This window comes from Hyperolius riggenbachi, chromosome 11 (genome assembly GCF_040937935.1).
Source record: "Hyperolius riggenbachi isolate aHypRig1 chromosome 11, aHypRig1.pri, whole genome shotgun sequence".
Classification (NCBI taxonomy): domain Eukaryota; kingdom Metazoa; phylum Chordata; class Amphibia; order Anura; family Hyperoliidae; genus Hyperolius; species Hyperolius riggenbachi.
The window spans coordinates 131,904,430-131,927,892 of record NC_090656.1 but is presented as its reverse complement, the minus strand read 5'-3'; the positions used below and the strand labels follow the sequence as shown (position 1 = coordinate 131,927,892).

General features: G+C 45.4%; 1 protein-coding gene across 1 annotated transcript in view; it reads right to left on the bottom strand.

The window, feature by feature from the left end:
- The window catches only part of FRMD8 (FERM domain containing 8), a 70,347-nt gene that overhangs the window by 46,308 nt on the left and 576 nt on the right, over positions 1 to 23,463 (bottom strand). The window contains exons 2-5 of the mRNA XM_068259598.1: positions 16,544 to 16,631; positions 10,988 to 11,155; positions 10,808 to 10,909; positions 355 to 413 (exon numbers count right to left, since the gene is read on the bottom strand). Of these exons, the coding sequence (XP_068115699.1) occupies positions 355 to 413; positions 10,808 to 10,909; positions 10,988 to 11,155; positions 16,544 to 16,631 (417 nt within the window). The remainder of the gene's footprint in view (positions 1 to 354; positions 414 to 10,807; positions 10,910 to 10,987; positions 11,156 to 16,543; positions 16,632 to 23,463) is intronic.

Genomic DNA, 23,463 nt, shown 5'->3' with positions numbered 1-23,463 from the left:
CAAGTTACTTGTTATAGTTCGTTTTTTCACCTCGGATCCGCTTTAAGCGGCCATTATGGCCTGTCAGGACAAGAATACATTGTGTGTACAGGAGACCCCGATTGGCTCCAATGTCATCTAAAGATTTGTGCTGGTTGGTTGAGATAGCGGGTTAGTTGAGTTCTGGATAATCGGGACTCAGTTGTAAATGATGCCCACTGCCTCAATAATGTGGAAATGAGAGCACATATTTTCTTTTAGTTTGGAACAGAGTGTGAAAAAGTTTGCATTCCGCTCTCAGGCTTTTTAACATGTCAAGTGTGCCACTGTTCAAATTCAAATGCTTTGTTACAATGCCGTAATGTTTAATCTCACCTGAAGTTCACGACTCTTGTGGAAAAAAATATTTCTGCGAAACTGTAGGCAAGGTTCATCTGATAAAAGAACAAATTAGAGAGATAAATACACAGCTCTTGCTCATCTTGCAATCCTACCTGTAGATAACGAGTGTTGAAGTACACTATAAACAAAATCACCTTTCTTCTAGTTTGATTATAAAAGGTGTCAACAGATGCAGTAAAATATATAAAAAATAACCGGTGAAATATATTTAGTATATATTTGCCTCCTGCAGAGTCAGTCCAGCATCCTGTCTTGATCCTACATGGTCCCGTTCACCCGATGTCGCAGTAAGAAAATCATCTCCTCCATTACCATTACATGTACTGACTGCGCGTCTATGACAGAACCCTTCCTGCAAAATCAGATGTACTGCGCATGCGTGAGCCTAGCAAATCCGCATTGAATACATGCTTGCTCTTTTATCGGGAGTGCAAAGGGGCAGAAACTTGGCGAAAACTGGGTGGGAAAGGGGCATTCAGTAGGATGGGCTGAACTTGGACAGAGGAGAAAAACGGCCTTTTGCTCCTCATCCATATTCAACGGGCTTCCCAGTGGAATATTTATGGGGAGGATTGTGGGGACCCCAGGGGACGCAGAGAGGTAAGAAGGATGCTGTGATGTAGGTCTAAGCCCTATCTTCAGACAGATATAGTTGCTTGCACAGATCCACTCAGTTCAGGGGTACTTTAAAGAGAACCCGAGGTGGGTTCTAAGAACGCTAATTGCACACAGAGGCTGGGTCTGCATATACTGCCCAGCCTCTGTTGCTATACTGATCCCCCCACAGGCCCCCCTGCGCTCTGCTTACCCCCCCCCCCCCATAAATCATACGCCGAGCTGTCGGCACGCAGCACGTCACAGCCGGCTGTTTACCTTCTATCTGTCACTCTCGCCGCTCCCCCGCCTCCTCTATAGCTCCGGACCCCGCCCGTGTCCCTTTACTCCAATCAGCGGGGAGGGAAGGGACGCGGGCGGGGACTGGCTCTATGGAGGAGGCAGGGTAGCGGCGAGAGTGACAGATAGAAGGTAAACAGCTGGCTGCGTGTAGACAGCTCGGCAGATGATTTAAGGGGGGGCACAGCAGAACGCAGGGGGGCCTGGGGGGGATCAGTATAGCAACAGAGGCTGGGCAGTATATGAAGACCCAGCCTCTGTGTGCTAATTCGAGTTCTTAGAAACCACCTTGGGTTATCTTTAACAGCTGCAGTTAAAATGTAAACTCACAGAATACAATACACAAATGTACTGAAGAACCTAAGCTTTGTTTTAGATGACAGTATGCGAACAATCATTGCACAGACATGCTGCTTGGTTCCTGGGGAGCAGCATGTTCTATCCAAGGTAGAGGGGAAGGTGGAAGTGATCCTGTTTGATGATGCAGCAAAACTACTATAGGAATCAGAGAAGACTTTTCCAGAGTACAGGAAATACAGTGAACAAGTAAGCAGTCATACTTTATGACGAAACTGGTAGGGAGGAGTCTTGCCGACACAGTGGACACGCCGGAACAAGGGCAGTGCAGCCGGGGATACCGTACAACAAGGGGGAATCAACGCGGCGGTCAGCCCGGGAGACCGCGCAGCGTGGAACCCGCTGTAACAATTCCAAAAGCTGATATACACTGCAAATACCACGTGAGTGCAATTTTAAATAAAGTGTTTTAAACTTTTAACTATACTGCGCAATGAGGAGCTTTTGCTTCATGTTTTAAGGTGTGAGAGGAATGCTCTATGAGCTCAGAGTCTGAAATATCGCTGTTTTCCCTGCTTATTTGGTCTGAGATGTGTCGTGGAAGGTGAGGGGAACCTATTTAATGCCCCACAAGCGTATGTGCTACTGTGATCGTAGCATATAAAATAGGTGAGTCGCACTCCTGATGGGTGACTGATATCTGGTGGAGGAGTAATATAAGGAAGCGCTGCTGAATAACCTATGTTGAAGTAAGCAGGGCCGGTTTAAAGAACCCCAGGGCAGACTTCAACTGCCCCCCCCTCTCTTCTCCAATAATCACTACCCAGCTGCTCCGCGGGGCCCCTGCACATGTAGCTGCATTAATCACCAGGGATGATCAAAGGTATGCAAATTCTTCCGAGTTGATGCAAACTTTTATGCAAATATATGCAGCTTAAAAATGGACCAATCAATTTAAACCTACCACGTGGCAGGGTCCGGCTCCATCAGCTGCATCCAGGGCATCAACAGCTGCTTCCCAGGTCAGCCGGGTAGAACTACTGGGGAATTGGGGGGCGGGGACTGAAAGGAGCAGGAAACCAGAAGAGGCTTAGAGCCAGGGTAGATGCAGTGGCAAGAGGTACAGGATATGTGTACATGTGATAGTGTCAACTGACGAAATAAAAAGTTCCATATGTACATATGTACCATATGTAGTTGTAGCCAATGCATAATATGAAAAGCACAAACAGAGGTTATACCAAATATTGACAACCATGCTAAAATCACAGTACAAAGGATATTTACAAATGGTGCCACACCATATTTTGGCTTTCTTCTTGTCAAGAACTTGTTCATGTTGTGAAGTTGAAAATCAGCTGATTCATCTTAAATATATGTTAATGTATTTACAAAATGGTTCATTGATAAACCGCTCAGGTAATGTTAGACTTGACAAATTCTGTAATGTACAAGTGTATTGCAATGATAAGGTTTCTTGAGCGATCATGCTGTGGTTCTGTTTTTACCTATACAATATCATCCAAAAATCTGATAGTGCTTTACAAAACTCCAGCATTAAAGGGGCACTATGGTGAAAAATTTTAAAATTTTAAATATGTCCAAACATAAATAATAATACCTTAATAATACCTTTTTTTTGCATAGCGCTTTTCTCCTGTCGGACTCAAAGCGCTTGCGAGGCAGCCACTAGAGTGCACTCAGTAGGCAGTAGCAGTGTTAGGGAGTCTTGCCCAAAGAACTCCTTACTGAATTACTGGCTTACTGAACAGGCAGAGCTGAGATTCGAACCCAGGTCTCCTGTGTCAGAGGCAGAGCCCTTAACCAGTACACCATCCAGCCACTAAGAAGTAAGTTTTCTCCCAGAGTAAAATGAGCCATAAATTACTTTTCTCCTATGTTGCTGCCACTTACAGTAGGTAGTAGCAAAAAGTTTTAAATCAGGATGATACCATTTATTGGCTAACTACAAATGAATAAGATACTAATGATTAAAGGTGGAGCGCTCTACATCACATATACCATACATCAGCTGTAGAATTGGCCCCAACTGTCTTGTCAGACTAGATATACCTAATATACAGTAAATTCACAATGCCAATGACGTAACAAGTTAATCCAGTCCCCCTGAGAAAAAGTGGATAAATATGTAGGATATCCAATATCCCCCTGCAACAATAACACTGGTATATTCCTGCACACCAAAGCACAGTTCCACCACGTAATGTTAGTCTTTCTATTGGCAAGTTGCAATGTCCTTCATGATACAAAAGTTCCAACACTGTTCCTCTCACTGCCCTGGACAGTCTTCCTGATAAAATACTCTTACCAGCAATCGTGGCTGATTCACTCACAGATCAGCAGAAAGGCATGTATATAATTGTAGTTCCTCGCATCCAAGTAGCCTCCTCCTGGATTAAACTCAGAAAACATAAATACATAGCGTGATACAGCTCCAACTGGTCAAGCCCATATGCCAAAACTGACTCCACGTGCACCTCCACACAAGTGTCTGCACCTCTGTGAACAAAAGTAAGTGAATTGCTCGCTCACCGGACGTAGTGGCTGATCCTCATGGTGACCAGCTAGTAAGGCATATTCGTCCCTTTGGTGGTCAAGATGTTAGGACCTTTAAGACTCAGAAACAAGCCAACATAGCGTAACTCCGTATTTAATAATTAAAAGCATAAGTAGTGCACTTACAATGTAAAAGATTTGAATGCGCATATAAAAAGGACGTCCTGACCGCCGCCTTCCACCTCTAGCGTCTCCACACTCCGCCCGGCGGAGGAACTACAATTATATACATGCCTTTCTGCTGATCTGTGAGTGAATCAGCCACGATTGCTGGTAAGAGTATTTTATCAGGAAGACTGTCCAGTGCAGTGAGAGGAACAGTGTTGGAACTTTTGTATCATGAAGGACATTGCAACTTGCCAATAGAAAGACTAACATTACGTGGTGGAACTGTGCTTTGGTGTGCAGGAATATACCAGTGTTATTGTTGCAGGGGGATATTGGATATCCTACATATTTATCCACTTTTTCTCAGGGGGACTGGATTAACTTGTTACGTCATTGGCATTGTGAATTTACTGTATATTAGGTATATCTAGTCTGACAAGACAGTTGGGTCAATTCTACAGCTGATGTATGGTATATGTGATGTAGAGCGCTCCACCTTTAATCATTAGTATCTATTTCAGGGTGGTGATACCCCCCCATGATGAAGCGATCCATCACTATATACAGAATCAATTAAATCTATTGCTCATAGGATTTTATCTTCTAACTCTATCAGAGGAGCGCACTGACCACAGCTATACAAATGAATAAGAATAAACAAGCTTTCGGCCTTGCAGCCTTCGTTAGGTTTACATCCTGTTAGTTTGCAAGCTGGTGGTACAGACAGCTTATATACATGCAACATCAAAAGGGAAAACAGATATCTTTTTCAAGCATAAATACGTCATTAAGATGCCTTAATACAAACAGACCATCTAAATGGGGTAAGATAAGGATCCTTGTTTACTCCATTGCTCACAGACCTGGTATTAGGATTGACCCAGAGGTATCGTAAATTCTTAGTTCACAAGTTCAGCTAGAGTGGCTGAGACAGTTCATATATCATCAATCTCATACCAATATAGAAAGTTGTTGTCCTTATTCAAACCCTTCTGCACAGCTTTGAACCAATTTATAAATTTTGTTTCTGCTATTAATCGGTCATTTGACGTTTTGAAGCCGCCCTTCAGGGCAGTGACACGAAGATCATCCATGCTGTAGGTAGTAGAAATCCGACATAAGTGACAGGTTTTGGACTAATTCATCTCTTCATAGGGGATTCTCAGCAAGGCTTTTATTCTTTATAAAGATATTCCCTAAAAAGGATTTAAACAATGATGATGGGCAGCTTCTCTGCTCGCTACTGAGTTTTTTTTGGCAGTTGGACAGAGCAACTGCCATTCACTAAGTGCTTTTGGAAATAAATAAATCCATGAGAATCCCCTATGAAGAGATAGACTCGTCCAAAACCTGTCACTTCTTTCAGATTTCTACTGCCTACTGTAAGTGACAGCAACATAAGAGAAAAGTAATTTATGGCTCATTTTACTCTTGAAAAAATGTCTTTTCTCGATGTTTGCATATTTTAAATTTTACAATTTTTTTGTCGCTGTAGTGTCCCTTTAAAGACAATGCTAGGAAAAATGTACCGTAATTTAGAATGTACCTCACAACTGTGTTTCTGCCATAATAGGGTGGTAATTGCCATTGAAAACTATGTTACTACAGTAACGGCATTGCATGAGTGCATATTGGCATGTTGCACATAGCATGGGTGCACAGTAATGGAGGTGCATGATCAGGTAGGACACAAAAGGAGGAGGACCCTGCCCAAAGGCTTACAATCTAGAGGGAGAGGTAGGGACACAAAAGGTAGGGGACCAGAGTTCAGCTGCGGGTTTAGAGCAATTGTGAGGGGTGGTAGGCCAGAGTGCAAAGGTGAGTTTTGAGGGCCTTCTTGAAGGTGTTGAAGGAGGAAGCTGCTCTAATGCGTGGAGGTAGGGAGTTCCATAGTGTTGGAGCGGCTCTTGAGAAGTCTTGGAGGCGTGCATGGGACTGGGTGATGCGGGGGACGGTCAGGCACAGTTCATTGGAGGAGCGGAGTGAGCGGCTTGGTGTGTATCTCTGAGTAAGATCAGAAATGTAGGTTGGACAGGTTTTGAGGACGGATTTGTAGGTCAGACACAATAGCTTGAATCTGATTCTGGACTGGATAGGAAGCCAGTGAAGGGATTTACGGAGGGTAGCCGCCCTGGTGGAGCATTGGAAGCAGTGGATAATTCTGGCTGCCGCATTCATGATGGACTGCAGTGGGGCTATTCGGGTCATAGGGAGACCAGACAGAAGGGCATTGCAGTAGTCGAGGCGGGAAATTATGAAGGCATGGATGAGGAGTTTGGTGGTGGCAGAGGTCAGGGAAGGGCGAATCTTACAGATGTTACAAAGGTGGAAGTTGCAGGACTTTGTGAGGTTTTGGATGTGGGGAGTGAAGGAGAGTGCGGAGTCCAGGGTGACACCCAGACAGTGGGCTTGAGAGGTAGGGCGAATGGTAGTGTGGTTAACAGTGACCTGCACATCTGGGAGGTCCAGGGATGACCGGGGTGGGAAGATCATAAATTCCGTTTTGTCTAGATTTAGTTTCAGGAACCTAGCGGACATCCAGGAGGAGATGGCAGATAGGCAGGAGGAGACCTTGTTCATGGTAGTGGTGGATATGTCAGGGGTGTGGAGGTAGATTTGGGTGTCATCTGCATACAGATGATAGTTAAAACCCATGAAGGAGAGAACCTTGCCAATGGAGGATGTGTATAGGGAGAACAGTAGGGGGCCAAGGACCGAACCTTGGGGGACTCCCACTGAGACGTGGTTGGGGGTGGACGAGGACTCAGTGAAGGAGGTCGTGAAGGAGCGGTTGGAGAGGTAGGATGAAAGCCAGGTCAGGGCGAGATCGTGAATGCCCATGGATTGGACGGACTGGAGGAGTAGGGGATGATCTACTGTATCAAAAGCTGCTGAAAGGTCAAGGAGGAGGAGAATGGAGTATTTACCTTCAGCTTTAGCTAAGGCAAGGTCATTGACCACTTTGGTGAGAGCCGTTTCCGTTGAGTGGGCAGGCCGAAATCCAGATTGCAGTGGGTCTAGTAGTGAGTTGGCATTGAGGTACTGGGTCAGGCGTTTGTGAACCAGACGCTCAAGGAGTTTTAAGGCGAAGGGGAGGAGGGAGATCGGGCGGTAGTTGTAGGGTAGCGAGGGGTCGAGGGAGGGTTTCTTGAGCAGGGGCAGTACTGTGGCCTGCTTGAAGTCTGAGGGGAAGGTGCCTGTGGATAGGGAGAGGTTAAACAGGGTAGTGAGGACTGGGGCCAGATTCGTGAAGTGAGGCTGAAGTAGATCAGAAGGGATAGGGTCAAGGGGGGAGGTAGTGGTATGGGAAGTCTGCAGCAGGTGGTTGACTTCCTTAGTGGTAGTAGGAGTGAAGGAGGTGAGGGGAGGATAGGGTGGAGGAGGAGTTGGTTGTGAGCAGGTGGGAGGTGAAGATTGAATATTTCCTGACGGAGACTATTTTGTTGGTGAAGTGGGTGGCTAAATCTGTGGCAAAGAGGGAGGAAACAGAAGGTGGGGGGTGGGCTTAAGCAGGGAGTTGAAGGTGCCAAAAAGACACCGGGGATTGGAAGCTTGTGCTCCGATGAGCTTGCTAAAGTATTCCTGCTTTGCATGAGCAAGGGCAGTGTGGAACTGCAGCAGGTTAGTCTTGTACTGTAAGAAATCCAGAGACTTGTAGCACATGTGGAGAGAGGGAGTTACAGAAACTTGTAGCACGTGGCTGGAGGGAGTTACAGAGACTTGTAGCACATGAGGCTGGAGGGACCAAAGCCTCATACACATGAGGCACAAATGTCTGCAGTTGCTAGCAGACAAGAGACAAAAAAAAAGAAAGAAAGAAAAAAGCAGCGACAGTTCGTCGCCAGGTCCCTCTGTGCGGCAGCTGTACACACATTGCACAGAGGGACAGAGATGCGGTGGAAGCTGTCGCCGAAAGTTTGCCCCCCCCCCCCCCCCGCCGGAAGCTCCCTTCTGGCTGTGGGTAGCGGTCGCTAGTCCGCCCACACACACACACACACACACACACACACACACACACACACACACACACACACACACACACGCAGTACGCGTGGCGGACTAGCGACAGTTGCGGAGACAGAAGTTGTCGGCGATTGAACTTTTCAATTGCACGGCAACAGCTGTCTCCGGCGACAGTTCAGGGTGCGCGCCTCATACACATGGGGCAACTGTCGCACAGACATGCGAGTGCCACGTGTTTGTGGCGACAGTTGTGCCCCGTGTGTATGAGCCTAATAAGGCTCATACACACGGGGCACAATTGTCTGCTGTTGCCAGAAAGGCAGAGACGCAGTGGAAGCTGTCTGTGAAGGGAGCATTCCCCGGCCGGATGCTCCATTTACTTGCCTTGGTCTCCTGTCGCTAGTCCGCATACACACGCAGTACTTGTGGCGGACTAGCGACAGTTGCGGAGACAGAAGTTATCGCACGGCAACTTTACTATCCGGCGACAGTTCATGGTGCGCGCGTAATACACACGGGGCAACTGTCGCTCAAACATGCGCGTGCCACGTGTTTGTGGCAACAGTTGTGCCCCATGTATATGAGCCATAACGGAGACCTGTAGCTCATGTGGATGGAGGGAGTTACAGAGACTTGTAGCTCATGTGGATGGAGGGAGTTACAGAGACTTGTAGCGCATGTGTAGTGTTCTCCCCAGGCGGTTCTTTTAGCCGGGTGCTCCACCCGGCTAATTTTGGTGAACACCCAACTGTCATCGGCTCACCTCCTCCTCTGCTGTAAGCAAAGTTGTGCAAAGAAGCGCTGGCCCTGCATTCTCTCATCTCGCCCCACCCGGGTACTTTTTCATGCCACCCGGCTGGAAAAAAATTCTGAGGAAAACACTGATGTGGATGGAGGGACTACAGAGACTTGTAGCTCATGTGGATGAAGGAATTTACAGAGATTTGTAGTGCATGTGAATGGAGGGACAACAGAGACTTGTAACTCATGTGGATGGAGGGACTTAGAGACTTTAGTACATGTGGATGGGGGGGGACTTACAATCACTTCTAACTCATGTGACTGGAGGGATTTACAGAGACTTGTAACGCATGTGGCTGGAGGGACTTACAGAGACTTGTAACGCATGTGGCTGGAGGGACTTACAGAGACTTGTAACGCATGTGGCTGGAGGGACTTACAGAGACTTGTAACGCATGTGGCTGGAGGGAGTTACAGAGACTTTTAACGCATGTGGATGGAGGGAGTTACAGAGATTTGTAACGCATGTGGATGGAGGGAGTTACAGAGACTTGTAGCACATGTGGATGGAGGGAGTCACAGAGACTTGTAGCACATGTGGTTGGAGGGAGTTAAGCTACATACACACGGGGGACAAATGTCCCTCGTTGCACGTTTATAAGCGACCAGGGAGCGACAGCTCCGTGCCGGCGACAGCTGCCCACATGTCTCGCCAGAAAGGCAGAGACGCGCCGGAAGCTGTCTGTGAATGGAGCATCCCCCAGCCGGATGCTCCATTTACTTTGATTGCGTTTCCTGTCGCTAATCCGCACACACACGCGGACTGGCGACAGTTGCGGCGAAGTTGCGGCGACAGCTGTAGCCGGCGATTGAACATGTCAATCGCCTGGCGAAAGTTCAGACGGGCGACGGTTCGGGGTGTGCGCGTCATACACACGGGCGACCTGTCGCCGCAACACGCGCGTGCCACGTGGTTGCGGCAACAGCCGTACCCAGTGTGTATGAGCCATTACAGAGACTTGTAGCTTATGTGGATGGAGGGAGTTACAGAAACTTGTAGCTCATGTGGATGGAGAGAATTACAGAAACTTGTAGCACATGTGGTTGGAGGGACTTACAGAGACTTGTAGCTCATGTGGATGGAGGGAGTTACAGAGACTTGTAGCACATGTGGATAGAGGGAGTTACAGAGACTTGTAGCACATGTGGCTGGAGGGAGTTACAGAGACCTGTAGTGCATGTGCAGTGTTCTCCCCAGGCGGTTCTTTTAGCCGGGTGCTCCACCCGGCTAATTTTGGTGAACAGCCGACTGTCATCGACTCACCTCCTCCTCTGCGGTAAGCAAAGTTGTGCAGAGAAGCTCTGGCCCTCCATTCTCTCATTTCGCCCCACCCGGCTACTTTTTCATGCCACCCGGCTGGAAAAAAATTCTCAGGAAAACACTGAAGTGGATGGAGGGACTATAGAGACTTGTGGCTCATGTGGATGGAGGAATTTACAGAGCCTTGTAGTGCATGTGAATGGAGGGACAACAGAGACTTGTAACGCATGTGGATGGAGGAAGTTACAGAGACTTGTAATGCATGTGGAAGGAGGGACAACAGAGATTTGTAATGCATGTGGCTGGAGGGATTTACAGAGAATTACCGGTATATGTGGAGACCGTGAGATACATTCTCATTCATGTCTACTGTTAAAGCATAGTATGACTGGAATCTGTATTCAAAGAATAAATGCAAACATTGATAAAACCAGGGTGGTACTTCTGTAGCACTCCTTTAACTTGCTACAATACAAAATATGAAAAAGTTGTACAGCATCTTTAAAAAGCCTAACATCAGTTTACCTTGATGAATGTCCTCGGGTGGAAAATTAGTGAATCGTGCCAACAGATCATGCCACTGTCTGCAGACTTTGTAAGGCTGATGTTTTGGCTTCAGCTGGACCTCTATAAAGTTGAGAAAAGGCATTAGTCACCAAACCAAGGTATAGAGGTTACAGACCGTGACCAACTTCTGTTACTTACCCAAGAATGGAGAGACGAGCCACAGAGCAAACACGTCTTGGGCAATATCAGGGAGTGCAAGGACTTCACGGATGATCTTGTGCAACTCGTGAGCTGTCATGGTAGGAAGTCCTTCCAATGACAGTGGAATAGGTTCATCATTCATCAAATAAATAACCACATCCATTGCTGAGAAGAAAGAAAAAAAAGTATATTGGGTTTAGCACTTACATGGCTCAGGGTGGAAGTAGGAATAGTGTATGACAAAGCAGTGTGAACAAGTGTAACTATGGCTCTGTTTGGAACACATACTAATGCATGCTTGTGGTGTGTCAAAGTGATGAGATTTCATTGTCCTGTCTCACGGTTTGAAAAAAGGCTGGAGAATTAAAAGGTCTAAACTCTTAAAAACACAGTGTGTGTGAGAAAGTACTCCAGACAAAAGCTCCTTTCTCAGTGAGATATTCTAGCTCAGTAGAAGCCAAGCTATCAGTTTCAGCTAATGAATCTTGGAATGCAGAGCAGGAAAATGAGATTGTCTAATGCTGGAAGAATCCAGGTTCTTCCAGTTACAGGCAGTGGTGTGGGGAAAAATAGGCTTTCTTGAGTGAAAAGGGAGCTAAAAAAATTACCTTTGTCTAAACCTAATGTATTTTTTTTAGAATTCTTATATTCTAGAACTGCACAACTGATCCACTGTTCTAGGCTGGATACATTCATCTATACCACATTCAGCCTCTCTCACAATCCAAGAATAAAAAGTGAAACAGAAGAGCTAAAATTTTACTTTTTCGCCTGAAAATCTGAGGGCTTAGAAATCATTTGTTTGCCTACTTAGAAAATTTTACTTTCACATGACTTTAAAAGCTTGGGTTCAAAACACTTACTTACCTAAGGAGAAGGAAGCTTCTGGATCTTCCAGAGGCTTCCCATGCTGTCCTCTGCCGCGGACTGCACGCCTCTTCTGGCACGAGCGTGGCCGTGCAGCAGCTGCGCGAGCATGCCTGCTCCTCCTGCACAGTAGCATGGAGCCACGCACAAGCAGCTCTGGCTTAATGCACCGGCACGACCATACCTGCGCAGGCACAGTACAGTAGCTCTCTTTCTTGCAGAGGAGCGTGACCCTGACCTGATTACCAACAAGCCCTTGTCGGTAATCTTTGCCTTTGGGGGGGCTTGTGAAGCCTTATAAGGACCCAGAGGCTTCCCTCTAGGTAGGTATGTGATTTTGTACCCGAGCTTCTGCTCAGGTACACTTTATGTGAACTGTCAAAATGAACAGAGCTCTGTAATTGGCTCACAATAAAATCCAGTGAAATGAAAGCATGATTCTGAGGCACAGACATGGCTGCGGAGTCAGCAGTTCCCTCACCTTATGGCACATTTGACACCAACTCTGCTTTTTTAATCTTTAACCACTTCGCCGCTGAAGGGTTTTACCCCCTGACCACCAGAGCAATTTTCACCTTTCAGCGCTCCTTCCATTCATTCGTCTATAACTTTATTATTACTTATCCCAATGACATGAACTATATCTTGTTTTTTTCGCCACCAATTAGGCTTTCTTTAGGTGGGACATTATGCCAAGAATTATTTTTTTCTAAATGTGTTTTAATGGGAAAATAGGAAAAATGTGGGGAAAAAAATAATTATTTTTCAGTTTTCGGCCATTATAGTTTTTAAATAATGCATGCTACTGTAATTAAAACCCATGAAACGTATTTGCCCTTTTGTCCCGGTTATAAAACCATTTAAATTATGTCCCTATCACAATGTTTGGCGCCAATATTTTATTTGGAAATAAAGGTGCATTTTTTTCAGTTTTGCGTCCATCCCTAATTACAAGCCCATAGTTTATAAAGTAACAGTGTTATACCCTCTTGACATAAATATTTAAAAAGTTCAGTCCCTAAGGTAACTATTTATGTATTTTTTTTAATTGTAAATTTTTTAATTTTTTTTTAATTACAAAAAAAAAAAATGGGGAGTGTGGGAGGTAATGAGTTAATTTTATGTGTAAAAGTCATTTATTTGTATGTGAAAAATGTGTAGGGTGTAGTTTACTATTTGGCCACAAGATGGCCACAGTAACTTTTTGTTTTAATGCGACCTCCAAGCTTCCTTCCGGAAGCTTGGAGGAAGAATAAGGAGGCTGGACACGTGAGTTTTTTCTCACAATGATCGCGCTGCCCATAGGAGAGCAGCTGATCATTGTGGGGCTTAGATCAACGAACGGGAATGGATTTTCCCGTTCATTGATCTCTGGGCGAGCGGGCGGCGGCGGTTTTACTAGCGGCGGGCGGCGTGTTTACGAGCGGGAGCGCGGGCAGCGTCGGGAACGCGGAAAGTACGTGTTTCTCCGTCCCTGGTTTTTAAAGGATGGAAAAAGGGGCGGAGAAATACGTACGCGCGGGGGTAAAGTGGTTAATAAGCTGCTGTATTTTCCATGTTAATTGAAAGACTAACATACAAGGCATTTCAGCACTTCCAAAGCTCAATAATTCTTGTCCATCCAAGCCTGTCACTGGTAGCATGAACAAGAATAATGCTAGAGTTTGGTTCTAAAATCTATAGCCAAGCCTGTCATTCTGCATTTTTGTTGTATTTATTAACTGCTTCTGTACACTGGCTCCTTAAAGCTAATGGGAGCTCTGGGCCCGAATGAGCTTTCCCTCTCCTCTCCCAGTCCCCTCGTTGTGGCAGCAGCTCCGCCAGTCAAATCCCCCGCCGTGGGGGGACTTCGGAAGTCTTCAGGAGAAAAGTCCTCCCAAAGACAGATGGCTCCATACTGCGCACGCGTAAGAGTGCGAGAGAGGGCGCTCGCACAGTATGGAGCCTTTCTTCAAAATGTAGCCAATCATGATAAGCTACTCGCATCTGTAATGCGAGTGGCATCGATGCCTCCTTTACTCTCCACTCTCCTTGCACTACACATGAAAGTAGCCTGTACTGCACTCCACACGCTACCAGGAGTGTCATCGCCAATAAGGGAAGACATACCTGGGATTGTGTACAACCCCGTGGGAGGATTGCATCCTCTTGTTTATGTTTACATTATTACTAATTTTCCCCAGGCTGCTTATTTGTAACAGTACTGTATATCTAGCATCATTCTTCTTGTCTTACCAAAGTTATCAGGCATCAACTCACTTGCAACCAGCCTGAAGAGAGCAGCGGACCATGGATTTCACACGGACATATGACCAATGAGCCATCTACTGTTTACCCTATCCAGAGACAGCATCATGTAGGGTCTAAAAAACATGTTTACTACAACAGAAGTTTTATTAAATCAGGGTTTACTATACTAGGCGTTGCTCCCATAGACTTATAATGGACATTGGCTGGGACCTGGAGAGGTAGTTTACTATACCAAAATGTTAACTATACCAGAGTTGATTACAAAGAGGTGTGTGTGTGTGTGCGTGCGTGCGTGTGTGTGTGCGTGTGTAGACATAACTTTGCTTTTCTTGCTTGATTGTATTCTTCTAAGATGTGGTGCAATGTTTAACAATGGCACTGCACCCAGCGTTCTCCCCAGGCTCTTTTGGCTGGGTGCTCCACCCGTGTAGTTTGGGTGAGCACCGGGCTGTCATCGCATCACCTATTCCTATGCTGTAAGCAGAGGTGCGCATAGAAGCACTGGCCCTGCATGCTCTCACCTAACTGCACCCTGCTTCTTTTTCATGCCACCCAGCTGGAAAAAAAAAGTGTGGGGAGAACACTGGCACCATATCCATTGAACGTATTTCTAACTTCCAGGGTTACTGCACAAGCTGACCGGTAAAGCCCTGCATGCAGTACGTTACAATCCTGGGACCCGCCGCATCGCGTCCTATGTGATACATACATCTGATAGGGCTATCACTACTTCTGCAACGGGATGCAGCGGTTTTTGACAACGCAACAGTCTGCCTCAAATGTAAAAGGGGTCTAAATTTGGATTTCTTATAGAGCTAGAGAATCATTCAGGACCAGCCTCTCCTGTTAAAAATTCTGTGGAGGAGCCATCCACTCAACCTATGTTTTCTGTCTATAAAGTATAATGATGCTTCTATTCATCAAGATCTGGGGTAATATTGTAATATTTGAAAGCTTAGTCAAGAATTCCCAAAAACTTCTGTAATTTAACTTACGGTACATCATTCCCTCTCAGACAGAGATGGTGAATGAGATGCTAATATTTCCAGCTTGCATGCATATTAAATGGAAATGGTATGCAGGTTGGAACTGAGTAAATCCAAATCAGTAGAAAATATATATATGATTAGTCACGTTCCAACCTGCATACCTTTTTAAGGGCTGGTGCACACCGAGCGGCTTTTTCAGCGTTTCTGCAGCCGCTTGCGGCTGCGGATACGCTTGGTCAATGTATCTCAAAGGGGGGGGTTCACACCAGAGCGGGAGGCGTTTTGCAGAAACGCATACTCCCGGGGTGAGGCATTTTTTGGATTGTGGATGCGTTTCTGCCTCAATGTTAAGTATAGGAAAAACGCAAACCGCTCTGAAAAACGGCAGTTGAGCGGTTTTGCAGGCGTTTTTTGTTACAGAAGCTGTTCAGTAACAGCTTTACTGTAACAATATCTGAAATCTACTACACCAAAAACGCTTCACAAAACCGCAAAATGCTAGCTGAAACGCTGCATAAAAATAACAAAAAGCGTTTCAAAATCTGCTAGCATTTTGCGGATCTGCTAGCGTTTTTGGGTGTGCACCAGGCCTAAATGAGTTTTCTGCATACCATGTATGTTTGTATGTGGGAAAAAACTGTTTTTTTTTTCTTCACAGATGCGAATGTAAATTGACAGAGAAAATACAAGCAGTGCTGCACTGCAGTCAGTTTATTTTTTGCGTGTGAAAAACGCACTCAAGCGTGCACTAGCCCATTGATTAACATTGGTTCTCAGTTTTCCAGTGCAGAAAACACACAGAAAAGGAGACAAGTGTGAGGGCTGGTGCACACCAAGAGCACTTGTGAGCGCTTTTAAAAATGTTAGCGCTTTCAAAAGCACTTGGCTAATGTATTTGAATGGGATGGATCACACCAGAGCGATGTGTTTTTTCCCAAACGCAAACGCGGGTCCTGCAGAATTTCTGCAGATTTCTGAGTCGATTCAACCTCAGTCAGTATAGGAAAGTGGAAAATCGCTCTGAAAAGCACCAGAACAGAGCGATTTTCCAAGTGTTTTTGTTACAGAAGCTGTTCAGTCCCAGCTCTACTGTAACAAAAAAATAAAAAAACTCTACACCAAAAATAGCTAGGCATGATTAGAAAAATCGCTCAGAAAAATTACTTCAAATTTGAGCGTTTGCGATTACACTAGCGCTTGTTGGTGTGCACTGGCCCTCAATCTTGCCTAAACATTAGAAATGTCTGACTCACAGACAAACAAGGGCAGCTTTTCTACAAGATAACCTCAAAAACCGAAATAGCATGGTTGTTGGATTAATTTAGATTTTTTTTTTGAGCAGCTCTGCCTATTAAAGACCAGAGTTATCGGAGCATTATAAGTCACACTGTAAGAAATGGAGAGCATGCTTTATATAGTCATTTGAATACACTCATTTAATACATACATCGTGTTCCTGACGAGGAGACACTGCCCCGTAATGAATACTCATTTAACAATGATGGTGGCGACGTTCCACTTCCGCTTCCATCCATCTAAGCATACACAAATAAAGATCTAGGTCAACATATTTTAGAAGCCCCTAACACACACATATATGTTTATTATCAGATGAGCATCTTGACTAAAATGGTAAGTAACAGGCAAGAAAAATACTAAAAGTTAATTAAAAAAAAAAAAAGGGTTTTGTGCCTGCTTTTCTTCATGTCCTCAGACACTTGATGATCCTTTCTTGTGGCAGTTACTAATGTTTCCAAGGCATATGGAGTGGACAGAACATGGGTTACAGTTCGTAGCCGAGACTGTACAGACACATCACTAGCCAGAAGGCTAGCAATGTGTTCTATCACTACTGAGGGTGGCAAAGGGACAATTTGCAGCACAGGACTGAGGAGGGAGAGATAGAGAGTGAGGAGGCAGGGAGAGAACAACAACTGTGATTGGGCGAGATGATCCGGCATTCTGCATCTCTCGTCAATGTATTGGGGATGCTATTCTCACCCGAGGCAGTCTTTAGCAGCCACCTCAGCCGAGTTTAACCACTTAAGTACCAGCAGTCTCTGCCCCCTTAAAGAGTAACTGTCAGGCTGCAAAAGCTAATTTAAACCTCTATTCTCTTGTGTTAAACAGTTTAGAAGAAAGCCAAAAAGGCAATACTGAAAGTAAAAATCTCTCTTACTTTTGATGTGTGCTGAACAGCAAGGCTGTTAGACCCAAGCTCTTAAGAGGCCGAGAGGCCGCATACCATACTGCAAAGCATTCTGGGGCTGCTTGTTCCCACCTTGGGTCCTCCCCTCTTCTGCTAGTGAGAAGTTACAGGCTCATGTTACAACAGCGTGTAACGCAGTCCAGCTCACAGCACTGAAAAATCTCCAGGCAGAGTATACTGCATGAGTCCGCTATTGTTCCTAGCCACATGGCTAATTAATATTCACTGCACAGTAGTGTTGTCTTTTTTCTGAGTCGAATCATCAGGAAGCAGGGAGGACATGACGACACATTTGGCTTCATAGGAGACAGACAAACATGGAACCTGCCATGAGCTGTCAGGAACATCATTCTCTGCAAATACTATATAAAAATTCTGTGAAATCCAAACGTGGACAGTGAAATGCATATGTAATGTAAGTACAGCCAATCTTTAGCTACTGATATATGTGTTTTTTTTCTCTGAGACCCTTTACCTAACAGCTCCCCTTTAACCACCCTGGCGTTCTATTAAGATTGGCAGGGCGGCTGCGGGAGGGTTTTTTTTTAATTAAAAAAAAACTATTTCATGCAGCCAACTAAGGGCTCGTTTCCACTATTGCAGTGCGGAAACGCCTGGATTCCACCGCTGATGAAATCGCATGCGGATGCGATTCTCCATGCGTTTTTTCCCGCGAATTCGCATAGGTGAGGGTATATGCGATTTTAACCATGTCACTGCCTGTGTGAATTTACATTGGCACCTATGCGAATTCGCGGCAAAAAAAGCATGGGGAAACCGCATGTGATTTCCCTATTAAATACATTGCATGCGATTCGCATGCATTCCACTCTGCGGCTCTTTTGTGCGTTTTTTTCACAGCTGAAAAAAACGCACCTCAACAACGCTACAGTGGAAACAGGCCGATCCACTTGCATTACATGTGCGAATCCGCATGCGTTGGATGCATGCGAATTTGCGATAGTGGAAACGAGCCCTGAAAGTTGGCTGCATGAAAGCCCACTAGAGGGCGCTCCGGATGCGTTCTTCTGATCGACTCCGGCGACCAGAAGTAACAAGGAAGGCTGCAATGAGCAGCCTTCCTTGTTTCGCTTACCTTGTCGCCATGGCGACGAGCGGAGTGACGTCATGGACGTCAGCCGCCTCCGATCCAGCCCTTAGCGCTGGCCGGAACTGTTTGTTCCGGCTACGCTGGGCTCAGGCGGCTGGGGGACCCTCTTTCGCCGCTGCAGCGGCGATCGCATGCAGCGGCGATCAGGTAGCACACGCGGCTGGCAAAGTGCCGGCTGCGTGTGCTGCTTTTTACTTCAGGTAAATCGGCCCAGCAGGGCCTGAGCGGCAGCCTCCGGCGGTAATGGACGAGCTGAGCTCGTCCATACCGCCCAGCTGGTTAAGGACCAGAGACCGCTGGTACAATACTGAGGTAATCCCGACGCATACCCACTGCACGCCGGGATTCTCCTGACATAGGCCTCAATTCACTAAGCTTATCTCCTGTCTTTAATAACGTTTCTATGGTTATCACCATGGTGACGAGGCATGTAGTATTCAGTAAACATTTTACCTCAGGCAAACCTTAAGTCAACTCTTCTGTCTTTAAGTTAACTCGTCAATCCTTAAAATAACTCCAGGATTCTAAAGTTACAGACAGGCTGTTAATTAACTGCGTATGAAAATAACTACAGAGGAGGTAACTTAAGGAATTAAGAGATAAGATAACTCTCTTTGGCCTCAATTCACTAAACTTATCTCCTGTCTTTAATAACTCTTCTAGAGTTGTTACCATGGTGATAAGGCATGTAGTATTAAGGAAACATTTTACCTCAGGCAAGCCTAACGTTAACTCTTCTGTCTTTAAATTAACTCTCCAATCCTTAAAATAACTCCAGAGTTAATGATAGGCTGTTAATTAGCTGCATGTGAAAATAACTACAAAGGAGGTAAATTAACTACAGAGGAGGTAAATTAACTACAGAGGAGGTAAATTAACTACAGAGGAGGTAAATTAACTACAGGAGAGGTAACTTAAAGGGGAACTGAAGAGAGAGGTATATGGAGGTTGTCATGTTTATTTCCTTTTAATCAATACCAGTTGCCTGGCAGCCCTGCTGGTCTATTTCTCTGCAGTAGTATCTGATTAAAACCAGAAACAAGCATGCAGCTAGTCTTGTCAGATTAGACTTATAAGTCTGAACCACTGAAACACCTGATCTGCTGCATGCTTGTTTAGGGGCTATGGCTATTAGTATTAGAGGCAGAGGATCAGCAGTGCTACCAGGCAACTGGTATTGTCTAAAAGGAAATAAACATGACAGCCTCCATATACCTCTCTCTTCAGTTCCCCTTTAAGGAATGAAGAGGTAAGATAACTCTCTCATGTGTGGAGGTAAGTTTTCTCTTGCCTTATTATCTCTAGCATGATCTTAGTGAATTGAGGCCATTGGCCTCAATTCACTAAGCTTATCTCCTGTCTTTAATAACGTTTCTAGAGTTATCACCATGGTGATGAGGCATGTCGTATTCAGTAAACATTTTACCTCAGGCAAACCTAAAGGGGCCCATACACCTAACGATTTTCCCAGCGAAATACGGCCGTTTCAATCACAGTGATCGAAACGGCCGTGAAATCGCCACACACACCGCTAACAGAACGATGGATTTCCATCAGAAAACCATCGTTCCTGTCGACTCCCGTCGATCCATCCGTGCGGAAGATTTTTCTTGGCCGCCGGCGGGTCGGGAGTGCGTCGATAGCGTCGTTCGAATGCCTGATGACCCGATGCAATACAGCAGTAATACATTACCTGCTCCGCCGGCGCGAGTCCCCTGGTCCACCGCTGTCTACTCCGCCTGGTCCCGGCATCTTTACCGCATCAGCTTCGGCATCCGGCATAACTTCCTGTGTCACTGCAGTGACAGCGGAAGTACAAATAGAGGGCGCTCTATTTGAACTTCCGCTGTCACTGGAGTGACAGAAAGTTGTACGCAGATGCCAGCCGGGAGCCGATGCGGAGAAGATGCCGGAACCAGGCGGAGAAGACAGCGGTGGACCGGGGGACTCGCGCCGGCGGAGCAGGTAATGTATGCAAAGGGGTGGGCAGCAGCGGCAGCTCCACAGATTGTGAACGGTTTCAGGCTGAAATCGATTCACAATCTGTTTGCAGTAAAGGTAGCTATACGATCGCTCTCTGATCAGATTCGATCAGAGAGGGATCTATCTTTTGGTCGAATCTGATGGCAAATCGACCAGTGTATGGCCACCTTAAAGTTAACTCTTCAATCCTTAAAATAACTCCAGAGTTAAAGACAGGCTGTTTATTAACTGCGTGTGAAAATAACTACAGAGGAGGTAAATTAACTACAGAGGAGGTAAATTAACTACAGAGGAGGGAAATTAAGGAATGAAGAGATAAAATAACTCTCTCAAGTGTGGAGGTAAGTTTTCTCTTGCCTTATTATCTCCAGCATGATCTTAGTGAATTGAGGCCATTGGCCTCAATTCACTAAGATTATGCTGGAGATAATAAGGCAAGAGAAAACTTACCACCACGCAGTGAGAGAGCTATCTTATCTCTTCATTCCTTAAGTTACCTCCTCTGTAGTTAATTTACCTCCTCTGTAGTTGTTACCTCCTCTGTAGTTATTTTCACACGCAGTTAATTAACAGCCTGTCTTTAACTTAAGAATTCTGGAGTTATTTTAAAGACAGAAGAGTTAACTTTAGGTTTGCCTGAGGTAAAATGTTCCCTGAATACTACATGCCTTATCACTATGGTAACAACTCTAGAAACGTTATTAAAGACAGGAGATAAGCTTAGTGAATTTAAGGCCAAGGATTATGGGAGAAAGATCATATAAAAGTAACAGGGACAATGTGGCAATGCGTTTTATGCCCCATGCCGATAAGGCATGGGGCATAAAACGCATTGCTACATTGTCCCTGTTACTTTTATATGATCTTTCTCCCATAATCCTTATCTAGATGCGTAAAGTTTGGTATGTATATAGGCACACACATGGGAGTACTCTGCGTGCATTTTTAGATGTATTTTTGTAAATGTATTTTTTTTTTTTATAACGTATTGTGTATAGGTGTGTGTAGATATACACACACACACACACACACACACATATATATATATATATATATATATATATATATATACATATATATATATATTTGATTTTTTATATACCCTTATATGTATATATTTTGCTGTGACACAATATGTTTTATATTATATTTTGTTTTTATGGTGTTTTTTATGATAAGCTGAAAATTGATTGTGTCTGAGCGCTGTGTGTTCTCTTATAATTTTAAAGGCATCGTTACTGACCTGAGGAAGCGGTTTTAACCGTGAAACGCGTTGTCTTGTGCAAAATAAATAGAATTTAAAAAAAAAAGAAAAAATCTCGTTTGTATACTTCCCGAAAAGGGACAACTAGAAGGTAGGACCACACCAATTCTTTTTATTGATTGCTGTATCTACCGTATAGAGTGATTATATCATTATGTTCTACCGGGCGCCTCCTAAACCTTTTCCCAAAGTCCTCTACTGCGCCATTGCCGCTGTCAAAGTCCGCGTTGTCCAGAGTGTGGACTTGATTTACAGCGGCGCAGTAAAGGACGAACTTGCAAGGTCGACCTACGAACCGGTATGGACCCCGGGCTGGCAGCTGAGAGCGGAGCTGCGGCGAGGGACATGTCGACCAATCCCTTTGAAGGACTTACGATGTGAATCCTGAAAGAAAAGTTTCGCCTTATCTCATGTACATCAGAATCGGCGCTTTAAATGTATTCCTGCGCTGTCCGTATAGTCGCTAGTGCGGCTGCACAGGTCTTGAGTTCTGTCCACACCGCGTCCTCTCTCCCAGCAGTCTGGTACGCGTCATGTGGGCGGGATCACATGACTGTCATGTGATCCCGCCCAAATGCCCCTTCCGAGACTGCCAGGAGTGAGGGCACGAGGTGGACAGAGCTCAAGACCTGCGCAGCCGCACTAGCTACTATACGGACAGCGCAGGAATAAATTTAAAGCGGCGATCCTGATGTACATGAGATAAGGCGACCCTGGGTAGGGTCGGGGTCTGCTCTGGAGCTTGGAGATAGGCAATAAAGCATTTAAAAGTGAAAGGGAGGGCACGGATGGTCTCCCAAGAGGAATGCTCTTTGAAAGCGGTACATAACTTTTTTTTCAGGATTCGTATTGTACGTCCTTTAAACTACCCCTGAACAAAGTTTTTTTCTCTTGTGTTTATTTATTTTTTTAATCGGAGGTGCTGTTACTTTTCGCAGCACCATCAGTACCCCTGTGGTCCCTGTACTGCTCAGTTGTAATATTCGACTGAGCAGAACGTCAATTATGGGTGGGGAGGAAGTGGCAGTTCAACCTACTCTCAGTCCACCCCTAGGAACATCCCTTTAAAGGGGAACTGAAGAGAGAGGTATATGGAGGTTGTCATGTTTATTTCCTTTTAATCAATACCAGTTGCCTGGCAGCCCTGCTGGTCTATTTCTCTGCAGTAGTATCTGATTAAAACCAGAAACAAGCATGCAGCTAGTCTTGTCAGATCAGACTTATAAGTCTGAACCACTGAAACACCTGATCTGCTGCATGCTTGTTCAGGGGCTATGGCTATTAGTATTAGAGGCAGAGGATCAGCAGGGCTGCCAGGCAACTGGTATTGTCTAAAAGGAAATAAACATGACAGCCTCCATATACCTCTCTCTTCAGTTCCCCTTTAACTACTTGCTTATTGTTACCAATATGATGTAATTGCGCGCACACACAGGAGAGCTGTGACATGTGTGCAGTTCAGGATAGTTGTAAGTACTTGTGCAGCAGTAGTTCCTCAAGGAACATGCATGTAAATACTTTACCTGTCCTCTGCCCTGTCCGTTGTACTTTCGCTCCCTGCGTGGCTGCCAGCTTTATAGCACATGGGGCGCGTGTTACGTCACACACGTACTATATGTCGTGGTCACGTGGGACACAACTGTATTAGTATGGCGAAGACTCAGGGGCAGCGACAAGTAAAGTATTTACATGCATGGACCCCGCTGGGCCAGGGGTTCGTCGGTTGTCATGATATCGCACGTCATTACCGTCATGCACCCGATCAACCACGTCGGCCAGAGATTTCCCACCACGTCCGAT